Source organism: Hylobates moloch, unplaced genomic scaffold (assembly GCF_009828535.3).
Source record: "Hylobates moloch isolate HMO894 unplaced genomic scaffold, HMol_V3 SCAFFOLD_20, whole genome shotgun sequence".
Lineage (NCBI taxonomy): Eukaryota > Metazoa > Chordata > Mammalia > Primates > Hylobatidae > Hylobates > Hylobates moloch.
In genome coordinates, this window is record NW_026652295.1 from 49,516,176 (window position 1) to 49,534,366 (window position 18,191).

At 38.8% G+C, this 18,191-nt stretch overlaps 1 protein-coding gene across 1 annotated transcript in view; it reads right to left on the reverse strand.

Moving 5' to 3' along the window:
* PKHD1 (PKHD1 ciliary IPT domain containing fibrocystin/polyductin) overlaps positions 1 to 18,191 on the reverse strand; it is a 482,509-nt gene that overhangs the window by 260,730 nt on the left and 203,588 nt on the right. Inside the window, exons 43-45 of the mRNA XM_032141123.2 lie at positions 9,092 to 9,204; positions 7,826 to 7,931; positions 5,080 to 5,214 (exon numbers count right to left, since the gene is read on the reverse strand). Of these exons, the coding sequence (XP_031997014.1) occupies positions 5,080 to 5,214; positions 7,826 to 7,931; positions 9,092 to 9,204 (354 nt within the window). The remainder of the gene's footprint in view (positions 1 to 5,079; positions 5,215 to 7,825; positions 7,932 to 9,091; positions 9,205 to 18,191) is intronic.

Sequence of the window (18,191 nt, forward strand, 5' to 3'; positions counted from 1 at the left end):
TATTATATCCATGAAACAAAGAGAAGCCTAAAATATTATTTTTAGAAAAAAAAAGGAAATAGGACAGTAGAAAAATTCAATATCATAGAAAGTAGAACAAAAAGACAAAGAGATGGAAAATCAGTAAGAACATTAAGATAAGAAGAACATTCCAAGAGGCCCAATATTTAAATAATCATAGCTTTAAGGAAAAGAGGAAAATATAGGGGAAAGAATTATCAAAGAAATAATTGAAGAAAACTGTCCGGAAGGAAAGGATATAATTTTCCAGACTGAAAAGTCCCACTCAGTATCTAGCACAATGTTTAGAAAAAGAGCCACAGCAAAGTGCATCATATTGAAATTGCAAAACACCAGGGACAAGGACAAGTTCCTAAGAGCTTTCAGAGAGAAAAAAAATAAGTTACACATAAAAATCCTGGAATCTGAGTATTTTTTTTGTTTTTTTTTTTGAGACAGAGTCTCACTCTATTGCACAGTCTGCAGTGCAGTGGCATGATCTCAGCTCACTGCAACCTCCGCTTCCTGGGTTGAAGTGATTCTCCTACTTCAGCCTCCCGAGTAGCTGGGACCACAGGCGCACGCCACCACATCTGGCTAATTTTTGTACTTTTAGTAGAGACAGGGTTTTGCCATGTTGGCCAGGCAGGTCTCGAACCCCTCACCTCAGGTGATCCGCACACCTTGGCCTCCCAAACTGCTGGGATTACAGGTGTGAGCCACTGCATCCGGCCCTGAATCTGAGTATCTTAAAACTATTCAGCCTCAAGACCAGGAGGAGCTACAAGATGATGGAATATTGCCTTCAAAATTTCAACGCAAAATGAACTTCAACCTGGTATCCTATAACCAACAATCTACTAATAAAGGGGTCTCCATATATAGCTCAGAACTTTTACCTTCCATCGTTTCCTTTTTTTTTTTTTTTTTTTTTCCAGAAAGTTACTTTACGGTATGTTCAAACAAAATGAGGAATTAAGCCAGAAAGAAAGAAGATGTATGAATCAGAAACAAGAGTTCCAATACTAGACAGACATGAAGGAAATCTCCAGGATAATGTTCAAGGGAGAGTCTAAGATGGAGCTTTGAAACCCTTCTTACACATTGCTGGTGTAAGCATCAACTCTGGATTGTTGCTTGGCATTATCCACTAAAGCTACACGGTGATCCAGCAATTTTACAACTTGGCTTACATTCAACAGAAATGCATGCACATGAAGACCAGAAGGCATATAGAATAATGCTTATAGCATTATTATTTGTAAATAACCAAACTTACAAATGATGAAAACAACCAGGTACAATAAGTTGCATGCTTTATGATTCCATTTACACAAAGTTCAAAAACAGGAGAAATTAATGTATATCGATAGAAGGCTGAATAATGCTTGCCCTTTGGCTAGGGCGTGCGGAGTGGGGTTGAATGCGGGGACAAGAAGAGGCTTTAGAGGAGCTGATAATGTTTATTTATTTATTATTAGTTTTTATTTTATAGAGACAGGATCTTGCTCTGGCAATGTTCTATTTCTTGTTCTCAGTTGTATACATATACACGGCTGGTTTGCTTTGTAAAAATCCACTGAGCTATTCCCCTGTGATTTGTGCATATTTCTCCATAAATGTTGTATTTCCATGAAACATTTACCTTAAAAAGTAGGACAAATACTTGAGAAAGGTAACATAGAAGATGAGAGGGTAAGGAAAGAAGCTAAAGGAGTTTAATGTCCTTGCATTACTTATGTAAAGTTTAATAGTGCTGATGTAATTTAGACTTTGTTAAGACAAGCAAGCACATTAAAAACTTAAGGCCAACAGCTAAAATAATCAAAACAGAATGGATAACTTTCAAATGAGTAAATATAAAAAGATACTATGCAACACGAGACAAATAAAAATAGAAAAGAAGAAAAAACAGAAACCAAAAACGGATCGCAAATTGAAAGTGCAAAATAAGATGGTAGAAATAAATGCAAATATATGGGAGACATCAGCATGTGGAAGGTAATTGAAACCACTAGAGAAAATGAGATTTCTCCCAGGGAGAGCTAGTATATTGAGAAGAAAAGGGGCCCTACAACAGAATTTAGGGAAACAAAAAGATGAAAGGTCTAAATTGAAGAAGACAAATCCACAAGTGAAAATGGGAAATCACCCCTAGAGAAATAGGAGGAAGAACGAAGCAACTCCATCAGCATCTGTCTGAATATGGTATTTTTTAAAGTAGCATCATCTGCTCAAATTAATTACAATAACAACAAAGACAGCCAACCTACAGATACTTCGATAAGTAGGGTGACTGTAATTTAAATTAGAATTAGACATTTTTTTAGTGTGAAAGGGTATGTTAATTAGACAGAATGCTGGGACAATAGGTATAAACAAACTACGCACCCAAACTAGGATGTATAGTCATGCTATAGCACATCTCTTTCTTGTACATTTAAGTCATTCTTACTGAAAATTATTCTATTCATCTAAATACAAAGGTAACATTGGCTGTGAGAGTACCAACACATATACAGGTATGCTTACAGGAAAAAAATTCCTTCTAATGATAAAAAGTTCTTCCAGAAAGTAATGTTTATTTTAGGATGTGACTCACAGATAATTGTATGCCACCAATTATATGTGAGTGGAAAGTCTAACAATGGACAGGCCAAATTCTTTAAAAGTCTTCATTCCTGGCCAGGCGCAGTGGCTCACGCCTGTAATCCCAGCACTTTGGGAGGCTGAGGCGGGCGGATCACGAGGTCAGGAGATTGAGACCATCCTGGCTAACATGTTGAAACCCCGTCTGTACTAAAAATACAAAAAATTAGCCAGACATGGTGGCAGGCGCCTGTGGTCCCAGCTACTCAGGAGGCTGAGGCAGGAGAATGGCGTGAACCCGGGAGGCGGAGCTTGCAGTGAGCTGAGATCGGGCCACTGCGCTCCAGTCTGGGCGACAGAGCAAGACTCCATCTCAAAAAAAAAAAAAAAAAAAGTGTTAATTCCTAAAGGAATGGCAGGCACAAAAGACAGAGGCTAAAATCAGAGTCCCATAACTACAGAGGTCAGGCACCCTCTTTTTCTTTCTTTTTTTTTTTGAAACAACTGACACCTGGCAACATAGTGGTTCCCAAATAAATCTGAAAAATACTGTGCTAAGTAAAGATTAATCGATTTTCTTTTTGCTTGTTCACTTTAATGCTAGAATTTCTCAGAGCCTTTAGTATATTTTTTCAATGAATTTTATTCTGTATATTTGAGGTTTACAACATATTACAGGGTACACATAGGTTATAGTGAAGCAAATTAACATAGCTATCATTTCACATAGTTACTTTTCTGTGACAAGAGCAGCCAAAATCCACTTATTTAACAAAACTCCCTGACACAATATAATTTTATTGTCTCTAATGCTTATGTTGTACATTACATCTCTGGATTTGTTGGAGATTTTGGGAAATAGAGGGTACGGTAAACAGCACAGCATAAATATAATTATAACCAAAGAATCTTCTTTTTCCAGACACTATCTAAGGGCTAGCTTTTCATGAAAAACACTTCAGGGAACATTGGTATGAGCACTAATAAATGTCCTTTGCCAAAGCCATTTTCCATGTGCAATTGAAGAATATTTGACCAGGAGTGGCAGGATATCAGGGTGGTCCTAGCTCCACAATACTAGGCATGAAGCTTAAACTGCCATTCAACTTTCCAAGCCTCCATTTTCCCCTAAATTCAAGAAGTTTAACCAGATCATCTCTTAGGTAATAGCTGGCTCTTTAATTATGTGGTTTTATGATTTGGATAACTAACCAGCATCTAGACATCCCCTAGAACAAAACTTTAACATTTTCCACCAGGGGACTCTTGTCCTGCACTTACTTAAGAGACTGAAAGGCCCTCAGCTGTACTACATTCCTAGTGAATTACACCCCAAGGGTGTGATTATTTTTTATTATCTCATGATAGGCACCCTTTTGTCATAACTTATATCTTAATTTTTGTCACTTTCCCATTAATTATGATGTCTATTTAACATCAATTAAGATACTGCAACATTAATTTACCAAGACAGTTACTCAGTTTGCTGGGAATTTTGTTTTTAACATCTACTCTAAGGTTATTTCTGGAAGAGTTAAGGACCTCTGATGTACTACAGCATCACAGAATCTAAATCTGGGTACCATCCTCTCTTGAAAACTACACAGTCTGAAAAGAAGAATCATCTCTCAAGGTGGTAATCCTTTCAGAGGAAAAAAAAAAACCTGCCACTAATTTATCTCCTGAAAAGTACACTTCAAAGGAGATTTTACTAAGAAAAGTTGAGAGTTAAATCCATGAAAATGTAGCTTAATAAGAAAATGACTTTTAAAATCTTCACATTCTTATCTATAGCTATGAAATAAATAATCTTCAATGGAAGTATAAGAATCAAAACTTATCATTTAAATTTCAATTGAACTAAGCACTCAGGAACAAACTGAAGAGAATATTCTTCCTTGGCTCCCAAGAAATCTACAATTTCCATAATGATGTGATGACTAGTATGAATGTAGCTCTAATAAAAACAAGAACATAGGGGATCCATTATAGACCTGAAGCCTAAGAGACCAATGGCAGCCAGGAACCCCCACTTAGGAATTAGTGCTTCCCACCTGGAAGTACTCTTTGCCCCATCTGCATCCTTGTACCCTGAGAAGTCATCTAGAGTCTGATTTTTATCATGTGGAAATCCATACTTAGGCACATATTAGTGAATCACATACAAAATAATGAACTAGGCAAATTTCTATTTCATGATTTGACCTCTTTCTATGAGTAATAATTCTAAATTGCAACCAAATAAAATTCTGTAAGCTTATGACTTCTGTGATTTATGTGTACTCATAACACTAAAGCCCTGTGTATATATGAGTTCTAGTATCAATATCACTACTCTTACAAATAAAAAGCTCTTTTAACTTTTACTAATTAAATACGAGATTCACTAAAGAATGCTATTAAAATTGCATATCCTGGATCATCAGGGGGCCCAGCACATGTAATTTTGTTGTGATTGACAGCCTAAAACAACCACACTAAGGCACTTACCTTGTGGGCAAAATGACCAAGTAATAAGCTGTCAGTAACTGAAGTATTTGCATCACTTTCCAAGACGTCAATTCCAAAATCTCTGCATGAATAAACTTGGAAGTTTTTCAGGCGAAGATTGCTACTTCTAAAAATCTATAAAATACAGCATGTTACAGCAAAGGTCTGAGGCTTGGTTTTTCTTGCAGACTTCCTGTAGCTTTTAAAATTATTGATTAAGTATAAAGAAGCATGCTATATTGTATTAAAGCACCTTTTGTCCATCAGTGTTCAGTACAGGTATCCTGAAGTTGCTGTGAGGTCAGCACTAATGAGTTTTGTTTGGTAACACCCCTTTGTACTTTTCATTTCTCCTCATAATAACCAATACATTAAAAAGATCAATGTGAATTCTCCACATATCTAAAATAAACTTGGAGTGGCCAAATCACACAAAGGTAACAGAGAAAAACACAGCATCCAAGAACTCTAGTGCTTAACATTTTCTTCAATGTATTATGTATTAACTCATATTGTCAGAAGATTGCAAATATGAAATAAGTAGCTCAGCATGACTACGGAGTCATTGTTTGTAATTTCAACATAAGTTATGTACATATATGTTTATGATAACCCAAACAGGGGTCATATAATAACAAAAATAGCTTGGTAGAGTGGTAAGCCTCCTACTTGCTATGGTTTAAGCCTGTCCCCCAAAAAGCATGTTTTGGAAACTTAATCCCTGATATAACAGTGTTAGGAGGTGTGTAGGTTATGAATGGATCAGTGCTGATTACAAAAAAACTTGGGGCTGTGAGTTCTATCATTTGCTCCTTCTTTGACTTCTTTGCCTTTCTGCTACAGACTGATGCAGCAAGAAGGTCCTCAGCAGATGCTGGCCTCTCAGTCTTGGACTTCCAAGCCTCCAGAATCATAAGCTAATAAATTTCTCTTTATTATAATTTACCCAAATTTTATTATTCTGTTATAGCAGCACAAAAGGGACTAAGACACCACTGGTCTGGGAGACAGAGTTGTGCTTATGTTTACATCTTTGACCAATTTTTTGCCAATTTTATTTATTATTAATACCTAATGACTCATTTTAAGTTAATTTTTGTAAGTAGTATAAATTAAGGTAGGATACAATTTAATTCTTCTGTGTGTGACTATCTTGTACAAGCATTATTTGTTGAAAAGACTATATTTCCCACATTGAATGGTCTTGGCACCCTTTGTCAAAAATCATTTGTTTATAGATGTATGGGTTTATTTCCGGACTCTCACTTCTATTTCATTGACATATATGTCTATCTTTCTGCCCATATACCACACTCTCTTGATTATTGTTGCTTTGTAGCAAGTTTTAAAATAGGGAAGGATAAATCCTCTTACTTCATTCTTCTTTTTTGGTATAGTTCAGGGGAAGTTTATGTTTTAAATTTGCTGCTATTACGTTATTTAATTTCCCCCTTATTCTTCACTATAAAAGTGCAATTCCAAGAATATTTTTATTATTTAAACTTTCTGATTGATCAAATTTGAGTGCACAAGAGTTCAAGTTGTAGTTCTCTATTTTTTTCTTTCACATTTCTGATTGCAGAATTTCAAAAAATGGCTTTAATAGCATCTTTTAATATTTTCATTTTACTAGATTATTTCCTCTAGAACAAGGCTATTCAAGAGCAGGGAGACAGAGTTTAAGCCCCTGAAGGTATAAATCACTTCTCTGCATAAGAGGGCACCCAACAAATGTTTCCACTAGATTTGTTACCCCTATAATATTTATAGTGCTCATGGGAAGCATTTTATAAAATTAAATGAGAACAAAATACTAAATACATTTCGGACTCTACCTGTTAGCTATCCTAATTATATATTTTTGGGCTTTCTTCACCCACAATTATCTTTCTTTTATTGGATATATGAAACAAACGTTTGACTTTCTTATTGTGACATTATTATATGTTTGTATTCTATTTCCTGAAGGCTCTACAAATATATTTCTTCATCTATATATCTTACGCTCCAGATTTCTAGGCAGAGACAAAGTGTATGTAATTTTGCCTGTGTTGCATCAAATAGTGGCCCTGAATAATTTTTATACATTGCTGTTAGCAGTGAGCATGCAAAGCTTCCTTATAAGAAAATCACTGCAATAATGAAGAGTAAATGATTGAACATGAACCTTTTCTTTTCCTTCAAGAAAAAAATAGAAGAAAATTTAGCTTATTGACTAAAGTAAGAGTGGTATCTTGAGCTAGAATGTTTGTGTTCCAATGACGAACAGTGCTTTTTCTTAAGACTGGGGCATGTATTAATCAGGATATCGGCACATCAAATGCACAACATTTGGAGTCTAAATTCTGCACTTGGTTGTACTACTAACCAATTGTGTGACCTTTGACAAGTCCCTTCCCTTTCTTAGCCTTAATTTCTATCTCTAAGTAGGGATGGAAGGAAGGAATAGGGAACCTCTATGATCTACCCTGATTATAAATCTTTATGATTCTGATGTTCTCTTCTAGGGTTGCCAAAAACACACAATGGAGAAAATGACCTAACCCTGGATTAGTGACAAGGAATTTGTTTAACAACTATTCTACAAGCACCTATGATCCATTGGTGCTTTAAAATTGTGATAGCACAGCAATGCTCCCCTCAAGGGCAAGTCATTCCCATTTAAGTAGATATGCATAATGAATTGCTGTGAGAAAACAAGTGGCAGTTTTAATTTAAAAAACAACAACAACAACAAAAAACTTACCTGGGCACCACCTGCACTTTCCCAAACTGTGAAGCTCTGGAACAGAGTGGTGCCAGTGACATTATCCCAAGGTGGCTGAAATTTAGGGTATACAAAGAGACCATACCTAAAAAGTGAAACAAAGAATGAAATTAAGCCAATTTTTATGTTTCTAACTTCCTACTTTTTCTTGTTGAAAAATACAAAGTAAAAGCAATGTATTAGGGAGAGTGAAGGTAGATAGAATCTGTGACCCTCCCCTGACCGTTCTTGCCCACCCCTCAGCCCTCCCACTTTTACCCTCTGTGACCTGCTTCCGAATCCCAACAAAATGCAGATTACTCCAGAGCCCAAGCCCACCAGCCTCCCAGGGGCTCTGCATATTTGGAAGTTTAATTGCTCTCTCTATTGAATTATCTCTGGCCACAAAAGGTACATTCTGTCATTCTGCCTTTTCATGTTACTCTCTTCTCTTTACCATCGAACTGTTATGATCTAGAAAATAATGCTAACACAATTATATTCAAAAGTCAAGACATGGAGGCAGCCAAGATGTCCATCAATAGGTTAATGGCTGGGGAAAATGTGGTATATACTTGCAATGGAATATTATTCGGCCTTTAAAGAGAAAGAAATCCTGCCATTTGTGACAATGCAGATAAACCTGGGGGACACTGTGCTGGGTGAGGTAAGCCAGACACAGAAGAGCAATAGTACATCATATCACTTAAATGAGAAATCTAAAATAGTCAAACTTACAGAAGCAGAGAGTAGAATGGTGGTTGGTAGGGGCTGGGAGGAGGGGAAAATGGGAAGTATTATTCAAAGGGTACAAAGTTTCAGCTATGCAAAATGAATAAGTCCTAGAGATATACTGTATGGCAAAATGCCAAAGTATAGAATACAGCAAAATTAACAATACTATATTCTATACTTAAAAATTTGCTAAGAGGTCAGATTTTGTGTCAAATGTTCTTACAGTAATAATAATAATTCAAATAAAGAGGGCTGGAGGAAAGCTTTTAGAGGTGATAGATATGTTTGGGGCATAGATGGTGATGATGGTTTCAGGGGTGTATACTTATCTCCAAACTCATCAAGTTGTATATATTATGAACAGCTTTTTGTATGTCAATTATACCTCAAAAAAGCAGTTTCAGAAAATATACAGGAACATCACCAAATCTCGAATAAATGCCAAAAGTGCTCTCATTGTGAGCATTCTACAGAAAAATGTGAAATCATAAGACTTACAGCCAAAATGTAGATGAATTTCCCCAAAGTTACCTGGTACAGGAATGTGCAATGTTCTGAGTGAAGGAAAGAAGTGGAGCTTGTGATGTTTTGTTGGTCATGAGATGGAAAAAGTAGCCATAGCCAGCACCACATACTCTGTTCCCCTACAGAAATTAAGGAGAGTTAAAAAATAGTTACCCCATGTATGATAACGTTGCTGGAAAGAAAGACTCCTGTTTGTACTCGTCCCACTTTTATATTCACTTTCTGCCAAAGTACATTAAAACTCTATTATAGACTCATTTATTCTTTTTTTTTTTCCTTTTGGGAACAAAAATACTGATATGGTTTGGATCTGTCCCCCTGCCCATATCTCAGGTTGAATTGTAATCCCCAGTATTGGAGGTATGGCCTGGTGGGAGGTGATCGGATCACGGGGTCAGTTTCTTGTGAATGGTTTAGCACTGTCCCCCTTGGTAATGTTCTCACCATAGTAAGTGAGTTCTCATGCGATCTGGTAGTTTAAAAGTGTACAGCACCTTGTGGCCCCCACCTTGTCTTGCTTCTGTTCCTGCCATGTAAGGTGCCTGCTCCTGCTTTGCCTTCTGCCGTGAGTAAAGGCTCCCTGAGACCTGAGACCTCCCCAGAAACTGATGCTTCCATGTTTCCTGTATAGCCTGCAGAACCGTGAGCCAATTAAACCTCTTTTCTTTATAAGTTACCCAGCCTCAGGTATTTCTTTATAGCAATGCGAGAATGAACTAATAAAAACATTGTCATTCTTCTTCCTCCAGCCAACTCAACTAGACTGCAATTTGCCCATCTTAATAACTGGTATCTCATGTTCAAGCCTCCTTCTAAGCTCCCACAGTGAGTTTACTTATGACATCTAAAATTCTACTCTTTGGTGAATGCAAGAGTATATGGTGGCTCTCCAAGGCAAAGGTGTACCTTGAAGTCAAGCCTACACAATGTGTTCTCTCTGGCTCTTTGAACAACTCAGTGATTTGTCTATGGGCTGAAGGCCACATGATTGGACCAGTCATGACTTAGTTCCAAGACAAGGTGACTGAGTTCAAACACAGCTCAAATCTCTTCAAAGTGCTCTTGTCCTGACTAGACTATTAAGTCACCTTGATATTTCTTTATAGGTCTTACTATCTAAATAATTTCATGTATTTTATGTGTTCATATAAATCTGACTTCTATTGGTCCATAGGAGTTTGGGGATCTAATTCTGATCAAACTGAACACAATGAGGTTATCTTTATAAATTCAATGAAGTACCTACAATAGGTTCATCCCTATGTAATATAGTCTTAAGACAGAGTAAAAAACTGACTTCCTAAAGGTTTAAGACTGTACACAGATGTATTTTTTCTGGCCTACCCAATGTTCACATTATTTTGTTCCCAACATGTTCAAACCAAGAGACTTAATAAAAATTTCAGACTTTCAGCTTTTCTGAGCCCAAATTCCTGTGAGGTAGCCACGGGTCAGGTGAAGATAAGAAGGGCCTTCCTTTTTGGACTGTGGATCGTTTTTCCACAGTCCTCCCCCTTCCTGTTTCATTCATTTATGATGCCTGCCTAGTCTCTGCAGTATTCGAATTTGCAACCTCAACTACAGGCAGCAAAGTAAATAACATGTTGGCTATTCTATGAAAGTCTCTATTTCTGCTTTCCTGAATCACATCTGAGTTCTCTCAGTGTCACACTCTCACATCTCAAGGATCCCAAGCCCTCTCTTTACCACCAGGGAGGAAGAACTCTGAGAAAAATCAGGGGCCCTATCAGGCTGCTGCACTGCAGTGATGCTATTAGTGGGAGGAATGAAGGGCCAGTCGATCAAGCTATGAGACTACTTCCTATGTGCCCACGTACATCTGACCTCTCTCAGCCTGAGTGGCTGTCCAAAGCCAAGATGCCCATGTCTACCTGGAGAACAGAAGTTAAGGAATAGGCTGCTCAGGCGTCAGCCTTGTGCCACATGGATGAAGGGAGTCTCCAAGGCTCCCACATGATTCAATCCTGATCACCTGGGGGTTTTCCATGGCCTGGCTGGTGTGAGACAAGGAATGCCTGGAGTATCCTCCTTGGAAGTCACTCAATCTTGGGAACACAAACTATGGGGCTTGGAGAGCTCATCCTGAACACTGGCAGCAGGGTCACAGTAAACAGAATGGGGAGTCATGAGGACTATGACACTCTGTCACTCAACAAGACATTAAATTCCTTTCTTTAAAAAACAATACTTCAGTGCAGCCCTCTAATGCAGGGCTCAGTGGGGACTATGCTGTGAGCATCCCCTTGGAATAGTTCCTTAAACTTTAGTGTGCAGCCTGGTAGAGTTGTCATATTTAGCAAATAAAAACATAGAATGCCCAGTGAAATTTAAATTTCAGATGAAAAATAAAATATTTTAGTATAAGTGTGTCCCAAACACTATCTGAAATTTAAATTTGACCAGATATGCTGTATTTTATCTGGCAGGCTTTACCTGGGGGTATATTAGCCAAAGATTTTTAGATATTTTGATTTAGTAGGGGGGTGACGAGGAAGGGATGAGGGACAGTATTCTGTACTCTTGGCCATCACAAGGTGCTCTGATAGGTCTGTTGCAGGTGATATTTTGACCCCATTTTGAGAACTACTCCACAGGTGATTGAGAGAGTAACGCTAAGGGTTACCAACGTTCCTAGGAGACATTTGAAGAGGAGAGAGACACTAGAACGACCATTTCCTGGCAAAGTTTTTTGCCATGAGTTGCTTTGGGAACCCACTGCAAATGGAAGCCACTGCTGAAAACTGAAGGACGATAAAGACCTAGAAATCAGGCGGAGAATCCATTGCTAGGTACCCAGCACAAACATTGCCCAGCTCAGTGCAAGTTATATGTACGTTGGATTTTTTTTCTTTTCCTTAGAAGTATTTATTTTTTTAAGTAATGAGTAGAATAATAACACTCATAGTGAAAATCTACAGAGAAGGTACTACAGTCCAGGTACTGGATTTTAGAGTCTCATTTATCTTTACAATAGTTTTATGAGTTTTGTATTATTATCACAGTTTCATAGCAAAGAAACTGAAGCTCAGAGATGTTGAGTAACTTTCCCAAAGTCACAGAGCAAATAGTTGTCAGAGCCAGCTCCATCCAAGTCCAAGCCTGGAAAAGTTAGAGACTAGAGTAGAGACATGAAGGTAGGACCCAAAGGCAGGATGCCCAATAATAGGGTGCAAGTGAAGAAACATAAACAAGAGAGTACAAAGCAAAGTCTTGTCACTCAGTCACCGACAGAACAGGCATTTGCTGTGGCCTCCCCAATAGTGGAGACAACACATTGAACAACATCCTTTGCAGAAGTCAATGTATCATGGACATTCACGCAAGGGAAATTCCAGAGAGAAATTAACTGTCCAAGTAAGCCAGCTCCTAGAGGTGTGCATCTATAGTCACCAGAAAAAAAAAAAAAAAAAAGTGAATTAATCCTTAAGGCACCAGGGGTAGTGTTTGATATTGCTATATATCAATATATAAGGCACCGGGGGTAGTGTTTGATTTCTCCAAATCTGGAGAGCATTTTGCAGGCCAGATTTAACTAAGGAGTTGCTCTTTTCACACCCCAAATCCAGAGAATGTAAAATCCTTCTCATTCTCACCACATGGGGAAAAAAATATGCACAGCTTAGTGTGCACAGAGATACATGGGTAGGGGTGTGGGACATTTCCCAAGAGTAGGAAGAAGACATGACATTTTGAAGAGTACGTTTAAGGAGGATGAGGGTTCTGGAATTTCAGCATTATGGAGATCAAGTGTTATTGAGGCTCAGACATGTTGACGAGGACTGGCTTCTGAGACAGGAATTTTGAGCAATGACAGATGAAAAGACTGAGATTATCTGCAGTTGTCATCTACTATCAGTGCAGACAGTAGGGATATGGACTGGATGCAGATAAGGGTTAGAATTTAATGAGGAAGTTCTGACCTATCTAAGGACAGGGTCTTGCACTAGACTTTCACACAGCTCAGGGAGTTTTTCTACATTCTCAGTAAGGATGGATTGAGAGTGAGGACTCCATACCCTTTTACTTGTAGCTATTCTCCATTTCTTTATCCTTAGACTAAGTAAACTCATTTCATCCTATGGCTTCAGTCATTCTAGACTAATATTTTTATTGACTTTAACTTCCAAATGAAAGAAAAACTTTAGGTTTTTTGTTTTTGTTTTTTTTGAGATGGAGTTTCACTCTTGTTGCCCAGGCTGGAGTGCAATGGCACGATCTCGGCTCACCGCAACCTCCACCTCCCAGATTCAAGCGATTCTCCTGCCTCAGCCTCCTGAGTAGCTGGGATTACAGGCATGCACCACCATGCCCCGCTAATTTTGTATTTTTAGTAGAGATGGGGTTTCTCCATGTTGGTCAAGCTGGTCTCAAACTCCCGGCCTCAGGTGATCCGCCCACCTTGGCCTCCCAAAGTGCTGGGATTATAGGCATGAGCCACCATGCCCAGCCAACTTTAGGTATTATTGAGGGTAACTCTCTGAACCTGGGTGATCCACTGGCAGTGATAATATAACGGCACCCCTGACAGGAGGAGAACTTAAAGGCCCTATTCCTTCCTGAATGTACCACATGTTCCACAAGGAATACACACACACACATTCAGCTAAGCAAAGACAGTATGGGGGAGAAAACTGAAACAGATTGCTCTTAACCCAATAAAACCCAATTCCCTGCCTTGTGTGACAGAAAGAACCGATGGCTCAACCCCTGGAGGCCTTCAGTTTTGGGGGAAGTGTGAGTCAGGGCCAGAGTTCCCCCGACACTAGAAGCCTGACCAGCAGGCAGCAGCCAGGACCTGGTCAGGGAGGCCAGCACATGCTGACACAATTTCCCTGGGCTGTTTATTTAGCTTTAGCTTCAATTCACTGTGGGTCCCAAAGGTTCTTACCCTGGGTATTTGTAAATAGACAGCCATTTCTTCCTCATTTTTCATTCAGTTACAGGATGTTTTGTTCTGTTGTGGACTAACTGGCCAAGTCTCACCTGCACTTCATTATTTTGGAGTCGGAGCAATTCTCCAATTTCCTAAAAGCACTTAGAATTCAAATCACATGTCTCACCTACCACAGGATGCTCACCAAAAGTGACTTTTGGATATCACTGAATATTAAGGTGAATCACTATCAAAGATGCTAACACGACTTCAAAGAATCAAGTCCATTTCTAAGACTTCAATGGTCTTAGGGTGGCCTACTCTAGAATGGTGGTTGTCAATCAGGGATGACTTTGTTCCCTAGGGAACATTTAACAACCTCTGGATACATTTTTTATTGTAACAACTTGGAGGATGAAGAAGAGAGAAGAGGGCTACTGGTATTCAGTGCATAGATACCAGGGATGCTGTTATACAGAGGATAGGCTCAACAACAAGGAATTACCCAGCCCAAAATGTCAATATTGACATAGTTGAGAAACCTTGGTCTATCGTCTACACTAGAGTCACATATTGGCAAAATAACCCACACTCATTTTCCAGTATCCCATCTCCAAATTTTGATGGAAAGACAAGCCTAAATATGAAAACATGGTTAATTACAATAATAATGCTTTCATAGTCTTTACTAGGAAACTATTCATATCATTTAAAACCATTAGATGAGGCATCAGGCATTCCCATGAAAAAAACATTTATTAGCATTAAATCAGCTATCTCAATTTTTCTCTTGTGCTAGAAAACAGAGTATGCACTCTTGCTTCTCGGCCTCGAGAAGAATCACTGTCTGTTAGTTGGCAAATACAAGTGCCCAATGTATCTCTTCAGCCCTTGTAGATACACAAAGATATACCACAGCTGTTGTTCTCAGTCATGATTACACAACACAAACTTTCCCCAGGGAAGTAAAACTCCACCTTCTCTAGGTATGTCTCCCTATACCCATGAGCCTTGGGAAAGGTCAGAGGTACGTAAGAACCGAGGGCCAGAGAAGGGGGCTTCTTAAACTCCCACCTTGTCTGCAAGTATACGATGAGAAATGTGGACTGGAGGCTAAAAGTGATCATCTCACTTGTCCACACAGCTCTATTTCATTACCAAGGAAATGCTATTTCATTACCAAGATTTTATGAGGAAAGAAAAGATTCTTAAATTTCAAAACTATATTCCAAGGACTGTATCCTTATTCATCACCTTTGCCAGCACAGATGCTCAGAAAGCACGTGTTTCCCTGAATAAATGGATTTGTTGAATCATCTGCCCTAGTGCCATTAGCATTTATGGCACATCTGGGTGATCACATATAAACACTTTCCAAGCGCATTTATAGGTGGGCAGGAGACTGCAACTTTGGTCCTCTGTTAGCTGATAAGACTCATTTTTCTTACAAAAGAAGCACTTGAACAGTCAGATCACATTCCTTCCTGGCCCTTCTTACTCTCAACTCCAACTGTGTATGCTACAAATGATTCATGAGGAAAAACCATGTATTTATGCAGGCAGCTGGCAGCTTGCGGGGAAGGGTTTAAGGCAAGCAGGGAATTTTGTGTGGAAATCAATTCTTTGTGGAAGTCAATGTATTATGGACATTCAAGCAAGAGAAATTCCAGAGAGAAATTAACTGCCCAAGTAAGCCAGCTCCTTGAGGTGTACATCTATAGTCACTAGAAAAAAAGTGAGTTAACCCTTCAGGCAGCTCTTAAATATGCATTACCTATTGAGTGGGGAAAGCTTGAGAACTGAGGTTGGGCCTTTAAACACAGAATTCCTTACAAAATTGATTCACAAACCAGAACAAATTCTCCTCAAATTAAATGCATGTCTCCAAAGGGCTCTTCTTCAGAGTTTTTCCACGGACTCTCCTAAACAGGGGTCTGGTCATAGGAAATTTCCAACACCTACATAAACAAGGGAGACTCTGAGCTCTGGAAGTGAACAGTCCCTTGCTGCTTGAGAGCAAAGACTTCCCAACCAGAGAGAATGAGAACAGGTTCACATAGGTTATGTCTTCTGGAAAGATGCAGCCTCTTGACAGATAACAAGGAGCTCCAATCAAAGGAGTCCCAGACTCCAGAGCTGGAGCTGCTGAGGGAAGACAGCCTGAGGGTGAAGCGCTCTAAGAAGCTACAGGTGATGCATGAAAGAACCACCACCAACTTGCTTTTGGAAAGCATGGCAAACGCCTATTTAAGAAATGTACCAGGGAATGCCACAGGCCCCTGGAGACTCAAGCACATACCACTCGTGGGTCCTCACTGGCAAGAAGGTACAAAGCTCAGGTTTTGCTTCTCAGTGAAACTGCCCTGGACTCACCTCAGCTGCAGGCTGGGCAGGGAGACAAGCAGACCACCTGTGGCTATGAAAACTAAAAAGGAATATCATATTTAAAATGTATTTGCATCATGCCGGGTTGAAGGTAAGTGAACTGCAAAGGTGACTGACTGCAAGCCCAGGTGAATTCCTTATGTTGTGGCTGAGAGTTTGGTCCCGGCTCTGCATCAGGGCAATTTAGGAATAATATAAAACCACAAACCATTGCACAGACTTAAGAATCATTTCCCCTGCCTACCTACCTGCCAGGTCAGAGATTTCAAGGTCAGACTCAGGTATGTGAGGAGAGAGAGTTTAGGCTTTCAGAGTTGGTTGCCCAAACATCAAGATTAGGCCATCTTCTTCAAGTCTAAATAAATGCATTTGTTTAATTAATACTATCATGCCAATGTCAATGTCCTGGCCTTGGTACAGCTCCATGACTATGGCTATGGTTATGTTATCATTGGAGGGAGCCAGATGAAGAGCACATAGGAATTCTCTTATTTATGCAGCTTCTCGTATGTTTGAAATTATTTTAAAATTAAAAGTTTAAAATAACAACAAAGAAAAATCCTAATTAATCACAATTTTCTATCACATCTCTTTCTGTTCTACATGTTATACACATACACACAAATACATGCACACACATACACACATACCTTGTTATTGTGGAAGCCTCCTTATTATCCCTTTGGAATAAAGGTATATTTCTAAAACATGTTCTTCAAAATACTCTGTGTATCATCCATACAGGACACAATAAACACTAACTCAGCCAAGGACGGTGGCTCACACCTGTAATCCCAACACTTTGGGAAGCCAAAGTGGGGAGATCACTTGAGACCAAGAGTTTGAGACTCGCCTAGGGAACATAGGTTTTTTTCACATATGCCCAGTTATGTGAAAAACTGTCTTTAAGTAATGGCACATCACAGACAATAGAATACAAAAAAAAAAAAGACTGAATAACAGAAAGCCAATGGCACAACTGAAAAACTGGACGAGACTTTGCAAGATCTAATGCTGACGGCCCAACAGAATCTAAATGCTTCCACTGACTAAACTTATTTTTCAGTCATCAAAATGATTTTATAACTTTGGAACTTGTTCTTTACTTTCCTTTTTCTTCCCCCATATAATTTGGTTATAGATTTATACCCTCATTCGTTACATTAAATACATTTTTTTTGAGCAACTACCATGTTTTAGACATCGTGCTAGCGTCTAAAAGCTAATGAAAATAGAATTCGAACTTTAAGGTCACCAAGGATGAATATGTCAGGAATAAACCTAATGAATCTACATTACCAGTTTAACCTAAAACTCCATTCTCAAAACATATGCATTGCATTTTTTTTCTAATTTTGTAAAATGGATACAAGAGTAAGAAAGTAAATGAAGGGAAATGGAAAGCATTGGAGGGAGAGCAAGCAGCTAGTTGTAGACTCAATTTTTCTATTGCTGACTGGGTATTATTCTACAGGTCATTTTGCAAAGGCTCACGCAACCCACAGCTTTTCAGATTACCCTCTGGTTCTCTGCACCTGCAGCCAGCTCAACCCTTCTTCTTGTCAGCCAGTGGCCAGCACTCCTGTCCAGCAAACCACATATTACCCAGTGAGACAAGGACATTCCAGCTTTACACAGCAGGGTGAGCTGGGCAACCCTGAGGGTTTACTTTCCTGCATTTGATGTAGTCAACATTACGCTACCCAGAAAAGTACACAAAAACATGGTTTCTTAAGCCCAAAAGCTTGCAGACATAGAAAGGGCACATAGGAACTCTTTTATTTATGCAGCTTCTTGTAAGTCTGAAATTATTTTAAAATTAAAAAT